Source organism: Nyctereutes procyonoides, unplaced genomic scaffold (genome assembly GCF_905146905.1).
Source record: "Nyctereutes procyonoides isolate TBG_1078 unplaced genomic scaffold, NYPRO_anot_genome, whole genome shotgun sequence".
Lineage (NCBI taxonomy): Eukaryota > Metazoa > Chordata > Mammalia > Carnivora > Canidae > Nyctereutes > Nyctereutes procyonoides.
In genome coordinates this window covers 2,123,153-2,141,675 of record NW_026575123.1, presented here as the reverse complement: position 1 = coordinate 2,141,675, position 18,523 = coordinate 2,123,153, and the positions used below count along the sequence as shown (strand labels likewise).

Genomic DNA, 18,523 nt, shown 5'->3' with positions numbered 1-18,523 from the left:
ACAAAACTAGATCACATACTTAGGATCACCTAGATAGTGAAAAAAAAATCACCATTTTTTTTCAGATCAGTCAGAATTAATTAGAACCAGGGAAGACTCTTGTAAACTAAGGGAAAAATAAAGTTATAAAATATAAAAGTTATAAAAAATATGTTATATAAATATAACATATATGTTATACATATATAATCATATATACACACATATATAATCATATATAATTTATGTATATGATTATATATATTATATATATCTATATATATTATGTGTATATATATCTATATATGTATATATATATCTCTGAAGTTGTCTTCAGAAAGAAATAACCAGTTTTTGGGAGGTGTAATTTCAAATATATGCTGATCATATAGAATTACGGTGATGTACATAAAGAATCTCTGGCCCAGTAAGCAAGAAAATACCTTACTTGGAGAATTGGGAACTGAATACATGGAGAAGGATGGGGTGGGAGAAAGATTTTTTATGGTATATCACTTTAGTTTTTTATTTTTGAAACTTATGAATATATATGAGGGAATATGAGCATCTTCTAAGGGCTTTGGTGGGCTCTAAAGGTAGTCAGGTTTCCTGTGTATGCTTCCATGCCCCCTTCTCTCTTGATTATCTATCTATCTATCTATCTATCTATCTATCTATCTATCATCTATCTATCTATCTATCTATCTATCTATCTATCATCTATCTAGTTTAAGAGAGAGAGAAAGAAGATGGCTTGATTCTGATATTCCCTTTAACCTGTATGCTGGTAGGAATGAATGCCTGTTTCTGTCTATATATAATGATCAGGGGAAGCTCCAATTAAAAAATAAGTAATACACAGAAAAAAATTAAACCTGCTTGGGATTATAGGGTAGTTAGGTCATTTCCATATAACCCACAGACCACAATTGCTCAAACAGGTGCTGTGAACATGAACTTAAACATTGGAGCAGGGGTCTTGGGTAGGAGGGGAACCTTTAAAATAATTTGAGAAACAATGGCATGAAAGGTAAGGCTGGATCAGGGCTATACTTTCTGTATAGTAGAAAAGAGAAAAATGCCAGGAAAAAACAAAATTCTTCACACTTGAATATCAGGTAGATGGAAAGAGATGAATGGTTGACTCAGAAAATTCCAGGCAGCCATGTACTTAATATCTAATGATCTTTGGTGGGATTTTAAAATTCTCTGTATGCTCCATTTTATTTTTTTCAGAGTACGTCAGTCCTTGGGAATTATTCTCAGTGGTGCTCTGTGCATTCTCCAAGGGCCAAGCAAAGGAGCAGACAGCTGTGTTGGCCTGGGAGATGAGAGGAGCATGGCACGAAAGCTACTGGAATGCAGTCTCAGTGACAAGCTGTGTGGTAAGGACCTATCTACTGATCATCACATGCCTATCTACTGATTCTAGGATGACAGAGACTAAGATCTGCATAGATTCTAGAAGGCCGATGAGTTGACTTCTAGTAGAAATGAAGACAGCATTAATAAAGGGTTGAACACTAAAGGTGTTCTTTGAAGAGTGGTAAGTGCCAATCAGAGATCCAGATGCTGCATTCTTCACCTCAGTAGGAAAAATGAGATACAGAGCTCGCTTGATAGGCTAATATGTAGGGACACTGGGGTTTCTGATTAGAGAGGTGCTCCCAATACTGGCTCCACTGCATGGAGTGGAGGGGAAGAAAGAAGAGATGATCATTTCATGTATGAGGAGCTGAGGACTGGTGGATAGGGGAAGTTGTGTGAACATCAGATTGAGATTCTTCAATCTCTTCCTGCTTGATTTCCTACCCAGTTGTCCGGGAGCAGCAGTATGAGATCATCATCATCCCAACCATTCTGGTAGGCATCTTCCTCATCCTTCTTGCGGTCATCCTGTGGCTTTTTATCAGAGGACAAAGAGCTCAACAGCCGTCTCCTGGACTCCGAGGTAAAACTTAAGCTGGAGCTGGGGAGAGGTCCAGGGAAAATGGAGTAAGATCCAAGTTTCAGTGAGCTCAAGTCTAGAAGGTGAGGTCCCTGCTATGGGAGGGTGAGGCCCCCCCCTCTTGTGGAGTTGAGGCAAGGTGAGCTCTTTGAAACTCAGTATATGCTTGTTAGTTGAAACAGAAGTAGGCAAGAGAGGCCTCATGTGGCCTGTTTCTGTCTTCTTTTTCCTACTGCATTATCAAACATTTGGCCATATGAGTGTCAACGTATTGGGGAGGAAGATTAGTGGTTAAGGCCTAAGGCTTTGTTACCAGCTTTGAAGGATGACATTTTACTCTGTAATACATTCCAGCCATCCTCTGTGCTCCTGGACTCTATAATGAAAAGGAGTAGCCTTCATAACAGTCTTTGAAGCATTAAATAGGAGATGATGTTCTGTTCTGAAGTACCACTGAGCATATAATGAAAGCAAATTAGCTCTCATGAAACTAAGAGTTAAAAGACGGAAAAAAAAAAAAAAGCCTGACAGTGATCAGAAACTCTATAGTGACTGATCCCCATTCCCTCTCAAAATAGTAACTGGGTGATGGCCATTAAGGAGGGCACATGATGTAATGAACACTGGGCATTATAAGCAACTGATGAATCACTAAATTCTACCACTGAAACTAATAATACACTATATGTCAACTAAATTGAATTTAAATAAAAAAAATTTAAAGATCCCAATTCTCTTCTAATTTACTTACAGAAAAACTTCTGAGGTATCTAAACTCACTCTCATGACTTCTGCTTGTCACATTCTCTTCTGAACATACTAAAATAAAGCTCTTCTCCCTACCACTCCACCAAAACAATTCTTTCCAAGATTGCCAATGATAGCTATATTGAGTCCTCATCTTAGCCTGTCAAAAGCATTTGAAACAATTTTGCCCCTTCTCCTTATTTGAAACACTTTATTTTCCTTTTAAATCTGCAGTCACTCCTTAAGTCTTATGGATTCAAACACTCTCTATTCTGATTGTAGACTCCCTTGAACTTCAGATTCATATACTAAACCACCTATTTGGCAGTTTGGATCCAATACACATCTTATACGTAATATGCCCACAGCAAAGTTTCTGAAATTCCCTCACACATGTCCTCTGGCTTTCTAGGGTTCAGTCTAAAATCTTGAAGATGTCATTGACTCCTCTTTCTCTCATACTTTGTATCCAATCCATTAGCAAATCCTGTTATCTCTATCTTCAGAATAAACTCAAGCCACTCTCATTTCTCAGAGATCATTGAAATACGCTCCTATCTGGTTTCCCTACTTCTCTCCCTATCCCTTTATGGTCTGTTCTCCACAGGGCAGCAGAATGATTCTTTTAAGGCCCACATCAGTCCTGGCTATTCTCTGCTTGGAATTAAATAAAATAACAATATTTTTATTTCTTGGAACAAAAGAAGACAGATTTCTTTCAATCACCTTCCATGATCTGGACCTTCTCTGGCCTCATCTCTTATAATTCTCCAACTATGCCACATAGTTCCAGCTGTACTAACTTCATTTTTCTTCCTCAAATATGCCAAATATGCTTCTTCCTCAATACCTTTGCTCTTCCTGTTCCCTCTGTTTGTAATATCGTTCCTGATTCCAGACGGTTTATTCTGTAATTGTTTCCAGGCATTTTTCAAATGTCATCCTATCAGAAAGGCCTTTCCTGACCTTCACATATAAAATAGCATCACTGATGCCTCTAATTCTGCTATTTTCCTTTATAACACTCATCACCTGGTATGTTATCCGCTTTCTCTCTCCTACCACTAGAAAATAATCATCAGAACCTAGACTTTGCCTATTCCCAACACCTAGAACAATTCCTGGCATGTAGGATATGATATTTGTCAAATAAGTGGATAGGTTAATGAATGAATGGAGATTTAATGAGAAGAATGAATTTATCTTTTCCAGTGGAGGAAAATTGAAAAGAGAAAAGTGCCAAATTTTTTTTTGGACTGAGATTCTAGGAAATATGCCATAATTTGACTTTGGGAACATCATAAAGGAGGGGGAATAATCATGGCTTAGAGTTGAATAGTTATCCATACCTTCCCTCCACCTTTAAAAGCCATTTGATTGATTTAAACATTAGTTCCTGTGGGTAGTTACCACCACCTTTTAGATGTCTGTGGTTTGAGTACCTACCCAGGAACTTGCTTAATTGTCTCCATATTATACATATAATCCTAAGAAAGAGAGGAAATGTCATTACCACTTTCCAGAGGTCCATCCTGAGTTGTCTTAGAAGTAATAGGGTTATATTATAAATGTTTTACAAGGTTGGTATTGGTGCTGGTTCATAGAGAAGCATCAGAAGTTCACAGAAGCATCGGCCAGAGAGAAAATTGCTAGAGGAACTTCCTTGCCAGTGTGTTCCAGGCTCTGCTCTCCTGGAGTCCCTACCTAGGGTAGGGAATAGATGACTGGTATGATCCTTGTTCTAGGCACTGGCCCTGTGCCTCCATCTAGGGGCCGAAGCTGGGAGGCAGCAGGACATGGAGGAAGTGTGTTTGTGCCACTTACGGAGAAATCAATGGAAAGTGTCCTACAAACTACCACTCATGCTCTGGCTAAGCTGCAAGTGCCCCGAGAGCAACTCTCTGAAGTTCTGGAGCAGATTCACAAGGGTAGTTATGGAGCTATCTATCGAACCAAGATGCACAGTGGGGACACTGATAAGCCAAAGAGTGTTATCCTCAAGGCTTTGAAAGGTAAAGGGAGAGATGTTTGATTTCCCTTTCTTTTTCTTTTTTACTTTTCCACTGGAAGCCCCAAGCCTGGGTGGTTGGCAAGCTTGCAGACACTTAGATGTTAATCAATAGATAGCTGTGATCACAATCGCGTGCAGAGCAAGATGGGAATAGAAAGTGAAAACTTGAGGCAGAAATGTTTTTCTTGGGGGTCTTTCAGTAGCTCAGTGTTGCCTTTTGAGGCTGATATAAAAACTGGGCATTAGTGCATGAGGATTTGAGGTTGTTCCTTCATTTGTCTGCACTATCACTTTCCCTAATATGCAATAATTATTGCAACTATTTCCTCCCTCCCTCCCTTCCCTTCCTTCCTTCCTTCCTTCCTTCCTTCCTTCCTTCCTTCCTTCCTTCCTTCCTTCCTTCTTCTCTCCCTCCCTCTTTTCTTTTTTTTCTCTTTATATGGACCAGTAGTAGTGGATACATAAAACAGCACAAAGCTGGGGTAAGCAAGAATACTATTCAAAAGGCTTAGGCAGTGATAATATTTGAATGTGAACTCTTGTCTATTTAGGCAGATTAAAGTCTATCCAGTTCTAATGCCTATGATTCTATGTTGCTTTGACAAAAAACAAAAAATAAATCAGTGACATTGAGAATTATCTTCTAATCAGCTCCCTTTCTCTACTTTTTGCCTATACTTACTCTCCTTTGGAGCCTTGAGAATTACCATCTGAGGTTGCTTCTTCCCTCATACCTCCCATTTTATTGGTAATGTTCTGACTGTTTCCCATGGCTCATCATCTGTCCTCTACAGAACCAGCTGGGCTCCACGAGGTGCAGGATTTCTTAGGGAGAATCCAATTCTATCAGTACCTGGGGAAGCACAAGAACCTGGTACAGCTGGAAGGCTGCTGCACAGAAAGGCTGCCACTCTATATGGTGCTGGAGGATGTGGCCCAAGGGGACCTGCTCAGCTTTCTCTGGACCTGTCGGCGGGTGAGCAGGGTAGAGGTGTTAGGAAGGAAAGGCTTGACCTGGCTGATAGTTGTTCACATGTCAAATAGCCTGCTAATGACAAAGCAGAGAGACATTATTGTAATAAAATAACAATGATTATCACCATCCAATAGAACTTTTTATGATGACAGGAATGCTCTGTATCTGCTCTGTCCACAATAGTAGCCACTAATCACTTGTGGCTATGGAGCAGTTGAAATGTGGCTGATGTGACTGAGAAACTGAATTTTAAATTTTACTTAATGTTAAATAATAAACTTTTAATTAGCCACATGTGGCTACCATGTTGGGCAGACAGATTTAGAGTATGAACTTCAGGATTTATTTTCTACTAGCTATGTGACTTTGGGCGAGTCACCTCTCTGAGCCTGAACTTTCTGAATCTGTAAAATGGGAATAATAAGTTATTATTAAAATTAACAGAAACTATGTATGTAAAAACTATTGTTAGTACTTATTGTAATTTCATTGCTGTTAGTCTTAAGTGTGTCCTCTATTCTGTAACATCACTCTAGTATGCCAGTCTTGAGGAGAAATTCAGCATGAATGTCTTTTGTACTTCAAATTCATTTTTAAAAAATTTAAATGTTAAAAAAATTTAAATGTTTAGAAATTTCTAGACTATAGTGCAAGTCCTTTTCCTTACAATCTTCCTACTTCTCTACATATTGCTCTTTTTGAAGTATTGCATGTTTCCATAGTTAGTTGTCACTTACTAATGAATAAGTTCAATATTAATCAAGCCTCCTCAATAGACTGATTATTTTGCTACTAAATGTGTATGACAAAAAGACCCTGTTAATGCCTTCCATCTAGTGGTGCAAATAGGATGATGTGCAAGTCTTTAGGCATTTATACCTTTGTAAGAGGTTATCCATCTATAACTTGTTCTCGGCTCTAACTTCACTATTCTATTTTTCTTTTTTTCATTTTTTTAAAAAAATAACAAATTCCATCTCTACTTGTTATAGATCTATTCAGTCTTTTTTTTTTAAAGATTTATTTATTTGACAGAGGGAGAGGAAGAAGCAAGCTCTCCACTGAGCAGAGAGCCCATTGTGGGGCTTGATCCTGGGACTCTGTGATCATGACCCGAGCCAAAGGCAGATGCTTAACTGACTGAACCACCCAGGCACCACTTTGCTTCTCTATTTTAGACCATCTGCATGCTTTTTTCTTTTTTTTTTTAATTTTTAAAAATTTATTTATGACAGTCACACACACACACACACACAGAGATAGAGAGAGAGAGAGAGGCAGAGACACAGGCAGAGGGAGAAGCAGGCTCCATGCACCGGGAGCCCAACGTGGGATTTGATCCGGGTCTCCAGGATCCGGCCCTGGGCCAAAGGCAGGCGCCAAACTGCTGCACCACCCAGGGATCCCTGCATGCTTTTTTCATCACACCAAACTTCTCTTTCTTTTTTTGCAGTCATTGTCCACTCATCCTTCCGATCTTTTTTTTGTCACCATAATATGCTCTCTTTTCCATGTCCTTCATGGGGCTTGTAGATATGTAACCATATATTTATGTATGATTATTTGATTCCAGTGTCACACTTTAAGTCGCAGAGGCAGCTGACATGTTTATTTTGCTTACTCTTGTGTTCTGAATCCCTAGTACTGGAACCTGGCACATAGTAGTCATTCAATGTGTTGAGTTAACATGTTTAATTAATATCACAGACACACAGTGCCCCAGGAAAATTATTGCTTTATTCAGGGACTATATATAGTCATATATATTTGTCTTTCTTTCCTGCTATTCTGCTTTTCCTTTATCCTATTATTCATCTACCTTCTTTATTGTCTTTCCAGGACAATAAATCATTGTACTTTGCATATCTGAGAATCTCTCATATTAGCCTCTCCTTGAATCTTAGTTCCTATGTTTTGCATCTTTTCTTTAGCCTTGATATCTACATTTAAGAATATCTCTGCCCCTATTTTTTCAAATATGTTCATGTCACTTTGACATAATGCTTCTTTCTTTGTCTTTTTAGGATGTAATGACCATGAACAGCCTTCTCTATGATCTTACAGAAAAACAAGTATATCACATTGGGAGTCAGGTCCTCCTGGCTTTGGTAAGGCTGAGCAAAATGCCAACAGATGGTATGGATTTTTCTTGTTAGCTTGATATTTGACATCATATTTCTCATATTTCTATTTCCAAATGGGGTATATATTATAAAGAGACTCAGATGGAAGTTAAGGGGCAGAAATTCAAGCACTAATAAGCTTTTCTATTCTTTATGAAATTACTTAGATAAGACACTATAACATTGGTAATTCTAGGCTGAAAGTCATCAACTTAGGGTTTATAGAAGGAACAGGAAGGGTTTTAAAAGGTTTCTCAGTCTTAAAGTTCAAAAACCATGGCCAAGAGTTAAATGCTTGACACTCTTACTTTCCCACATGTACTAATATTAAGAGGTGTAAAATGGCGAATAGCAAGCGAGTTGGGAGGAGATGTGGGAAGAGAAACCAAATAGATGAAAGGCTGCAGAGCTAGAAGGAAGTGCACAATATTATGCCTGAAAAACAAGAAAGATGAGTTCAGAACATGTTTGGCTGGAGACTTGCTTTGATACTGAATGTGATGGAAAACAGACTTTAAAAAGAACAAGGAACAAGTGGAAGAGAAGAAATAAGAGGGACAACAGCAAGATCATTCATTCATTTTAAATTAAATAAAGATGTAGGAGAAATAATTCAGTGTTTAAGAGAAAATAAATGTACCTTTACCAGAGTAAGGAAATATAGATGGCAATTTCTTTGAAGTTATTTAGATAACTGTGTTTAAAATTAGCATTTGCTATTTAGAAAAATCAGGCTCTTTGAAGCTATTTTAAGTATTTGATATACCACTCAAAACTGTGTAACCTTATATAATCATTTAGATTTATCTAAACAATACTTCCCTATCTTATCTGACCTAGTTATTTTAGGGACAAAATGGGATGATATAAATTTATTATTATGACACACAATTTCACTATAATGTATATATATATATATCTTGTTTAGGGGACTGTGGCTAGAAACTTGAAACCTGCTTCCTTTTGCAGGGTCTAGCTGGATCCTAACTGAGAGAAATGTAAACTCAGGCAGAGGTCAGGGCTTGACACAGTGGGTGATCATACTTTCCAAACTCAGTATTAATGCTGTTTAGATTATTTGCTCAATTTAGTAGTCCTAAACAATGCAAAAATGTCTGATTCATTATGGTGACTTGGAAGTGTTATGTCATTATCAGTGAGATTTGTTCAGTCAAAAACGTTCTTGTCTTTTTGAGGATTCCTAGGACAGCTTCTCCTTGTCTGTGACTTCAGCCACAACCTCAGATAGCTAACCCATATTTGATCTTATGCTGACAGGAATTTCTCCAGGATAAGCATCTGTTCCATGGGGATGTGGCAGCTAGAAATATCCTGATCCAAAGTGATCTTACTGCTAAGCTCTGTGGACTGGGCCTGGCTTATGAAGTCCATGCCCGAGGGGCCATCCCGGCTACTCGCATGGTACCTCTCAAGTGGCTCGCCCCAGAACGGCTTCTGCTGAGACCAGCTGGCATCAGAGGAGATGTGTACGGTTTGTTTCTGCCCTTTAGACTTCGTCCCTTCTTGACCTAGGTGTCCTCTGGTTCCTGACCATGACTGCATCTGTTGTAAATTCTGTGTGATGTGAAATCTCAGAAGTCAGACTCTCCAGGAGAAATGTGTGTTTTGTGACAGAGCTCATATTTGGCATCTGGCTGCGATCCCTTTTAGTGCCTTTTAAAATATTCTTTCTGTATTAGATTAGCAGTCTTCATTAGGAAAGACAAAAGAAAAATGAAAAGATTATTCCTACCAATATCTAAAGGACTAGATAGTACAGTCCTTTTTACCTGAAGGAGGTGGGTCCACTTAATCAAAAGTTCAGTTAAAAAAAAAAGTTCAGTTAAACCAGGGATTATTAAAATTAAAAAGTAATATACATACTTCAAGTAATTTATTTTGACTTCAAACATATAAATATACAATTATTTGTTGATCTTTGGAGGAGGGCCAAGGCCTTTTTTTTATGAGGGTTGACCCGCTAAGTGAGCTAATACATTGTATTTCTTGTATAAATATAAATAGCATTCATAACACATTATGTTTGAGTTTCAGCTTGCGATGATTCTGAGTGAAAAATTTGAAAAAAAACAACAACAGTTGTGAAGCAATTTAACTGCAGACATTTATTATTATTTTTTCCAATTTTCTACTGTTAGCTTACCCATGCAATTTGACAACGCTTTCTTTTTCAGTAGTGTATTGTTATAGAATACGTTCAAAGCATTCAGCCGAGTTTTCGGGAGCTAGTACTTTTTTACATTTATATTTAATTGATTACATAATAGCATTGTTACATCTGATAGTGTAAATAGTATTGTAAAGAATCACAATTGACTTTTGGTAACCATGTGATTTAGCAGCTTGGAGAAGCACATGGATATAACATAATATCTTACTAGCATAAATGTCATGAGCAGCAGAGGAAATTTAGAATATCAGTTAATATGGTGAGTCAATTAAGAGACTTTCATTGCTGCTTCACTGACATCTGCTTTTCAGTAGAGGTCTGAGAGTAATAAGCATAACTGTTGATCGTTTAGTGGTGATATGATAGAAGAGTGAAATAAGTATGCCTTAAATCATACTGCTCTGGCAAATATCTAGCCCTGTTATGTGTAAAGCTTATTCTGTTAGTGTTTTTCCTAGGTTGGGCAGTTAGATCTATTGAGGAAATAGATAAATGATAAACCTCTCTGGGACTTGTGCTAAGAATAAGGGCTAAAATTTCAGCAGGAGTGAATGGAAAGGATGAAAAAGATGCAGAAGGTAATTTCTTTGGGTAGATGTGCTTGTGTTTTTGCATGAACACATACACACACAATTTAGCAAATTATAGTAAACATCTATGAATGTGAAATATAGAAGAAAGGAGACATAAATCCAGTCTTTAAGGAGATTAAACTTGAAGGGTATTGAACAGAAATGCTTTCTAATTACTTTGCTTATGTTACAAGACACTTTCAATTCCCCTTCATTGCCTTTATATGATTCTTACTGAAGGACCCTGATAGTTTAAGTGAGCTCTCTTTAGGAAAAAAGGCAGAAATAGAAATTAAGTAAATGGCTTTGTTTCTTTCACAGCTGGTCTTTTGGGATCCTGCTTTATGAGATGGTGACTCTAGGTAAGGCGGATCCCTAAAGTAGTACCTGTATGCAAATAAACAAGTATGTTTGGGGGATGGCATATGTTATGGAAAGAGGTTTAAACTGGGCTTACATGAAATCACTCTCCTCTATTTACCTTTCTAATTTTTGCTTTCCTTTTCTTTCTTTTCCTCAACACTTTACCAATTCCAAAGATGTTTTAAAATCCTAATAATAATTCCAAGAGTGATTTTGTATAAATACATTGTCCTTAGATTTATTAATCTATTTGATGGAGAAAATGCAGTACTTTTCCATGTTTGGGGAGTGGAGAGCTGTTCTCATTTCTCACTTTGCGTTATTACTTTCATAAAGACTCAACATTTTCTTGAATGATCAGTTTTTTTCCTCTCAAACACCTTTTTTCATCCCCCAAATTCTCTAAGTTATTTTCTTCCTTGATCACTAGGGAGCAGCTATATTGTATCTAGTATCTTTCCTTTGGCTCTACCTTTTGCAAGCAATTAGCTTGGTGGATGAAGTGTCATGATATAGTTTATATTCTAGAGGACTTAAAGTTCCTTTCCTACTCTCATTTTTTTCCATCCCAACAGGGGCACCACCATATCCTGAAGTCCCTCCTACCAGCATCCTACAGCATCTCCAGCGAAGGAAAATCATGAAGAAACCCAGTAGTTGCACACATACCATGTAAGTGGCTTTTAGGGCCTACTCTTCTCTTATTATGACTCCCTTTTTTTTTAAGATTTTATTTATTTATTCATTAGACACACACACACACACACACACACACAGAGGGCGGGGGAGAGATAGATGCAGAGACACAGGCAGAGGGAGAAGCAGGCTCCATGCAGGGAGCCTGATGTGGGACTCCATCCTGGGTCTTCAGGATCACACCCCAGGCTGAAGGCAGTGCTAAACCGCTGAGCCACTGGGGCTGCCCAACAACTCCTTTTTGATCTCCATCAACCATGCCCTTTTAAAGTGGCTCAGATGATCCGTAGTCCACCTTTATGTGCTAATATAAAGCCTTAGACAAACCTATGCAGTAAAATACATCTGCTCATATATCATATATATATATGTCCTTAAATCTGTATATATGTATGTGTACACACACACACACACACACACACATAGTGTTGAGGCAACTACTGAAAACTATATCAGCAATCTAAGTTGATAAAATTTAGTTCTTCTAGAAGCTTCTAAAATAGGTAAGAAGTGGACCAAATCCAATGCAAATACATTAGTGTTTTGTCTAAATGTTATCAGTCAGAGACTGCCAGCCTCAGTTCTAATATAGCTGCTATAAAATCCATTATTCTAGAGTAACTCACTGGCTCTTATTTGGTATATAACTTTTATAAAATATTGACTGTTTTTCCCATTTCTGAGCAAATTAGAAGCCAACCAGAAGAAGGAGGGGTAGAAGAAATTAGAAGGATGGGAGGAGCATCCAATAATATCAGCAGAAGGGGACAGCTGATGAGTCAGTGCAGAGGCAGAAAATGGAAAAGTTAAAAATTATACACAGTATTTTGTAACCTATAAATTACAAAAAGGGATTGTTATAGAATATAAGAAAAAGTTAAATAAAATGTAAGAAGTCAGAGGAGAGTATATTAATATAAATTTCTGATAAGATTTTTGTTATAATTTTTCAGCCTTGAAAGGGTAGATTTCCATCAACTGAGTTTCCCACCAATAGTTACTGTATTGAGCAGATTATAAATGTCAAATGTCATAACTATATACATACATATATATATACACACATGCATATATATAGTATAATACTGCCTGGGTATACTAGAATGATTGTTGAAACATATTTTTTAAAGATTTTTTTAAAATTTTTTTTATGATAGTCACAGAGAGAGAGAGAGAGAGGCAGAGACACAGGCAGAGGGAGAAGCAGGCTCCATGCGCCGGGAGCCCGACGTGGGATTCGATCCCGGGTCTCCAGGATCGCGCCCTGGGCCAAAGGCAGGCGCCAAACTGCTGCGCCACCCAGGGATCCCTAAAACATATTTTTTATAGGCTTTATTATCTATGTGTAAAAATCTGTCCTTTATATTAGGGGAGGGGAGACATTTAACCAATAAAGTATCTGCAAAAACCTGGGGTAGCCTTGTTTTACTCCAGTCCTGTTCAGCTGAGCATCTGCCTAATTTCACCCCATCAATCTGACATGCACAGATTTATAGGACTATTACTGGATTTTGGAGAATTTAATATTTGGATGAGGACATATCTGAAACAACCTTGAAAAATCAACATAAAGTGGGAGGCAACATAAAAGAAAGATTTTGAAAAGCTCAGACTCACATCATAGGGGTAAAAAGACACTCCTAGTCCTGCTACTTTATGGGACATTGTTTGCTTATCTTAAAATAGGTATAATGATGATAATCCTACCTCAAAGTTATTGTGAGGCTAAAATAATGCATGCTCAGTTTCACCACCATGCCTTATAAAATAAGTTCTTGCTAAATGTTATCAGTGTTATTAAATTAGCATCTCTTACACTGTCTCACTGTACTCTTTACTGCAGAAAAGAGTGTGGGAGACACAGTGTGGGCTGAGGCTTATAAGGGAAGGTTGCATAGAAGGATTTAGATCTAAAACAAAGCTGTAGGAAATGACAACCATGGGAAAGATACTCAGGCAATTGAGCATAGCATGAGCAAAGACAGAGTTGGGTGTTGACAGCCACATCTTAGGCATAGCAAGACACTGACTTGGCTGGGGGAAAGGGGTTCAGTTAGGCAAGGTCTTTGAGGATAAGAAGGAATATTATTATCTGGGAAGACTATGAGAGGACAATGAGAAGTAGATTAAAGAACTGCAAGGGTTTGTTGTTGTTGTTAAGGTTTGTTAGGAGAAGAGACATATTCCTCAAACATTTGTCTTATCAAGGAAGTTAGTTTCTCTTGTTCCCCTTTCAGGTATAGTCTTATGAAGTCCTGCTGGCGCTGGAGTGAGGAGAACCGCCCCTCACTTCAAGAGCTACACTCACGCTTAGAAACTGCTGCTCAAACTGCAGATGACAAAGCTGTGTTGCAAGTACCAGAGTTGGTGGTGCCTGAATGGTATGCAGCTGTGGCTGGTATCAGCATGGACAGCCTCTCCTATAGCTACAGCATCCTTTGAAGATCCTGGGGAAAGAATATTTATGTATGATCATATACTATTGGAATGAATTCCTCTGAGAAGAGAGAATAGCTTTCTAGTGAGACATAAAGGGAAAAATAGGATATTCCCCTACACATTTCCCTAGTTATCCAAAATGGTGCTAGATCAGGAAACATACTCCATATACATGCCCTGGAGACTGAGAAGTCCAGTTTCATTTCTGCCACCCCAATCCTGAAGACCCAGAGTAGATGTGGTGGAGAGTATCAATGCAAAGAAAGTTTAGAAATCTATGTGTCTGGCATTGCTAAATAAGCTGATCTTCCCACACAGGCTGGTTTCCTCTTGAAGCATATTTTTATTTAGATTATTATTGGGTCCAGAGAAGTTGGAATCAACTGAGGGAATAGAGAGCTGATAAAGAAGTTGATGAGAAAGAAAATCAAAAGTTATTTTTGCTCAGGAGTATAGACATGGATCAAGGTCATCCTTCAAACAGAAGGTGGAGGAAGGAGATAAAGTTCTTCAGTCCTGGTCTGTTCATGCAGGACAGGAGGACTATGAAAGAAAACGTACGAGTTTCCTTTTGGGTATAGATTAAGAGATAGGTGGTCTCTTTTTTCATCTAATTATGAGACAAGTGAACTCTGCTGGTACTACTTTAACTAGAAGAGAGTCTATTAGGCTGGTAATGAATATACAGTTGACCTTTGAACAACATGGGTTTGGACTGTGTGGGTCCACTTATACATAGATTTTTTTTCTTGATAAATACAGTGCAATCCTGTAAATATATTTTCTCTTCCTTATGATTTTCTATTTTCTAGATTACTTTACTGTATGAATACAGTATATAATACATAGAACATACAAAATATGTGTTGACTGTTTTTGGTAAGGCTTCTGGTAAACAGTCGCTATTACTAGTTAAGCTCTGGAGTCAAAAGTCATATGCAGAGTTTTGACTGTGCACAGATAGGCACACTTAATCCCTGTATTGTTCAAGGGTCACCTGTACTACATATGGATTTAATAAGTAAGAAATGTGAAAGCCAAGCAAGAATGCTTAGTTGTCTAGAAAGCCTTTAAAAGGGTTAGAAAATGATGTAATCTGAGACAGAAGGCTGGTAGTTTCTGATTCAAACATTCATTAATGTATTGTGAAATTTATTTTGTTAAATTAGTATTTATTGAATAAAAGTTGGATTTTCTAGTATACAGCTGCCCAAATCTCTACAACAGGGAGGAGAGAAGTAAACAAATGGAAGTTCATGTCAACAGAAAAATTCAAGACAATCTACATTGTCAGAAAACTGATTCCTTATGTGTAAAATGGAGATAATACCTACCTCACAGGGTTGTTGTGAGGACTGAACAAGAATATATATTGGTATATATTTGGCTCATATGTGCTCAATAAATGGTGATTTTCTTTCTTTTTCCCTTCCTCTCCTAGAATATTTCATATCTTTTACATTTAGAATCTACTGTAGCCAGGATGCCTGTGTAGCTCAGTTGGTTGAGTGTCTGTCTTTGGCTCAGGTCATGATCCTGGGGTCCTGGGACTGAGTCCCACATCAGGCTCCCCACAGGGAGCCTACTTCTCCCTCGGCCTATGCTTCTGCCTTTCTCTTAAGAGTCTCTCAAGAATAAATAAAATCTTTGGGTGGCTCAGTGGTTTAGCGCCTGCCATTGGCTCAGGGGATGATCCTGGAGTTCTGGGATCAATTCCTGGGATCGAGTCCCACATCAGGCTCCCTGCATGGAGCTTGCTTCTCCCTCTACCTGTGTCTCTGCCTCTCTCTCTCCCCTTGTGTGTCTCTCATGAATAAATAAATAAATAAAATCTTAAATAAAATCTTTAAAAAATGTATACTGTAGCCAAAAAGAGAATCTCAGTCTGTCAGTCACATACTGAAGGATGGTATGGGACAAGTACCACATGACTAAAAAAATAAGCTCATCATTTTATATGAGATCCTGGATGATGATAGTAGCCTCCTACTATTTAAAAATACTGAAAATACCATGACGATGACAATTTACTTGGACATGTGATTTTAAAGAATACTCTGAGTGCTCTGGGAGACACCTAAGGCTGCTGTAGGAAAGATAACTGGTAGTTGAAAATTTTGTAGACATTAGAATCCTAATGAGGTCATGATTAATCATCCAACTGAATAATGATTCTGGCTCCCGTAGGAATACCACACTAGTAAGGATTTAAATGCGTGGGTGTTAAGTTGCAATAGGGAGAAGGGAGGTAGAGTGGCTTGGTACAAAACAATCAAGTCCTATAGAATCTCACTGTTGTTGCTTGGCTGTTTGATTAAATTTACAAAATATTTATGTATTAATTCAAATATTTTAAGAAAGGTGAGTTAACATTAGGGCCAACTGTGCCAGACACTGTTCTAGGTGTTGGGCAAAACAGAGAGCTTTGATTACAGTCTAGAAATAGATTTTACTTATATATTTGAGTGGGTATAATACAAATAGTGGTAAGTGCTATGAAGAAAAACTATAGTAGAAGGAAAAGTAAAATGTAAAATGAAGACCTCCCTGAAGAAATGGCATTTAAACTCACACCTTAGGGGTAGGTAAGTGAGCCTCATAAAGAGAGAGAAGAGCCATCTGGGAGAGGAGAGATGGACTATGTGTGTGAAAACTCTGGGGCAAGGAAAAAAGCATACTTTATTTGAGGAACTGCAAGTAGGGAAGTAGGTGGGGGCATAGTGAGGTTAGGAAGAAAATGATGCATAATGAATGAGAGCATTGCTCTTTCATACTGTATGTTACTAGTTATTTTGGTAGGAGGGAAAGCAGTAGATAATTGCTATTTAAATATTTTTGCCCTTAAAATAATAAATATTTTTGCCCTTAATTTTGTTGTCCTGGATTAGGCTGAGAAAAATGGATACAGTAATTGTTTAATCTAAGAAAACTGGGTCTTTCCCTTATTTTTTTTGTCTTTTTTTTTTTTTTTTTTTGTCTTTCCCTTATTTGGCCAGGCTTTCTCCAAAAGCGGGATTATATTTTTGGCATTTTAACTGGTCAGCCAAACCAGGTGTTTCTGAGCTAAGGAATGGAAAAGAGAATTAAAATATTTACCATTCAATTAAGTTGAATTTGTGCTAGCATTTGTTTCATAGTTTTGATTCCCCTCTCCCCAGATCTTTCTTCCAATTTATCCTTTATTGGTTAAAAAAGGTTCTAACATAGCTAGGAACTGAGCAAACACCCATCTGGAAAAGTGTCTAATTGAAAGTTGAAAATGTAGTGTAACTTAGAATAGTATGAACTAGTAGTTTCAAATCACGCTTATGCAGAACACTAGGGTTTTCCATGGTAGATTTAAGTGTTTTGTTATTAAAACTGAGTAATTTTTTCACTAGTTTTGAAGAAAAGTAAGCTAATGGATAGAATGTTTTTTTAAAAAGATTTTTAAATTTATTTATTCATGAGAGACACACACACACACACACACACACACACAGAGAGAGAGAGAGAGAGAGAGAGAGAGAGAGAGAGAGAGAGAGAGGCAGAGACAGGCAGAGGGAGAAGCAGGCTCCATGCAGGGAGCCCGACATGGGATTCCATCCTGGGTCTCCAGGGTCATGCCCTGAGCTGAAGGTGGCGCTAAACCGCTGAGCCAACCCCTGAGATAGCAATTGTCTATCTGCCTGGATAGAATCTTCTTAATCTTTACCTTGCTATAATAATTTTTATTAAATTTTTGCTTTATCATAGCTCATTTAAACAAATACGTATGGCAAATGCTATGGAAAACTGGGAGGATAGCCTATTATACTTAATTTAGAGACTGTTTTTACTTGTTTTGGAAGAGTTAGTAGTCATGCTATGTGTTAGAAGTGTATAGCATTGTCATATACTGGAAAAAATCATTACTTTGAATACTGGAATTAAATATATCATCATATCATAATAATCTAGCAATAGTGTTCACCACATATGAACATATCTGGGAAAAATGGTGTGAAAATTTTGGTGTTTCTGCATGACAGTGTTTTAAAAAAGTAATATCATCAAGTGGTTAAAAAGACATTATGGTTAAAATTTCATAGAGAAGTCTATTTTATTTTATTTTTTAAAGATTTTATTTATTTATTTATTTGAGAGACAGAGGGCATGCGCGCATGAGCAGGGGGAGGAGAAGAGGGAGAGGGACAAGCAGACTCCACGCTAAGCATGGAGCCCAGACAGGACTTGATCCTCTGACCTGAACTGAAGTCGAGTCAGACACTTAACCGACTGAGCTACCTGGCTTCTGGAGAAGTCTGTTTTAGAAGAAAGAAGAGAAAGGTGGGTGGATGGCATAAAGGCTGAAACAGACCATCTCATTCTGACAATAAAAATTTTTAAATTAAATCTAATTTAAATCTAATTTAAATTAAATCTAATTAAATTTTTAAATTAGAATGTGGTTTTAGATTATATAATATTCTTGATTTATTACTCTGATCCATTTAATG

The 18,523-nt window shown here is 37.6% G+C and overlaps 1 protein-coding gene across 3 annotated transcripts in view; it reads left to right on the top strand.

Annotated features, from left to right (window-relative positions):
- STYK1 (serine/threonine/tyrosine kinase 1) overlaps positions 1-15,472 on the top strand; it is a 34,163-nt gene extending 18,691 nt beyond the window's left edge. For all 3 annotated transcript variants that reach the window (XM_055336833.1, XM_055336830.1, XM_055336831.1), the window contains exons 2-10: positions 1,216-1,364; positions 1,796-1,930; positions 4,420-4,686; positions 5,480-5,661; positions 7,686-7,769; positions 9,063-9,271; positions 10,869-10,909; positions 11,486-11,582; positions 13,844-15,472. In XM_055336833.1, the coding sequence (XP_055192808.1) occupies positions 1,319-1,364; positions 1,796-1,930; positions 4,420-4,686; positions 5,480-5,661; positions 7,686-7,769; positions 9,063-9,271; positions 10,869-10,909; positions 11,486-11,582; positions 13,844-14,048 (1,266 nt within the window). In that variant the 5' untranslated portion in view covers positions 1,216-1,318 and the 3' untranslated portion in view covers positions 14,049-15,472. The remainder of the gene's footprint in view (positions 1-1,215; positions 1,365-1,795; positions 1,931-4,419; positions 4,687-5,479; positions 5,662-7,685; positions 7,770-9,062; positions 9,272-10,868; positions 10,910-11,485; positions 11,583-13,843) is intronic.
- The last annotated feature ends 3,051 nt before the right edge of the window (positions 15,473-18,523 follow it).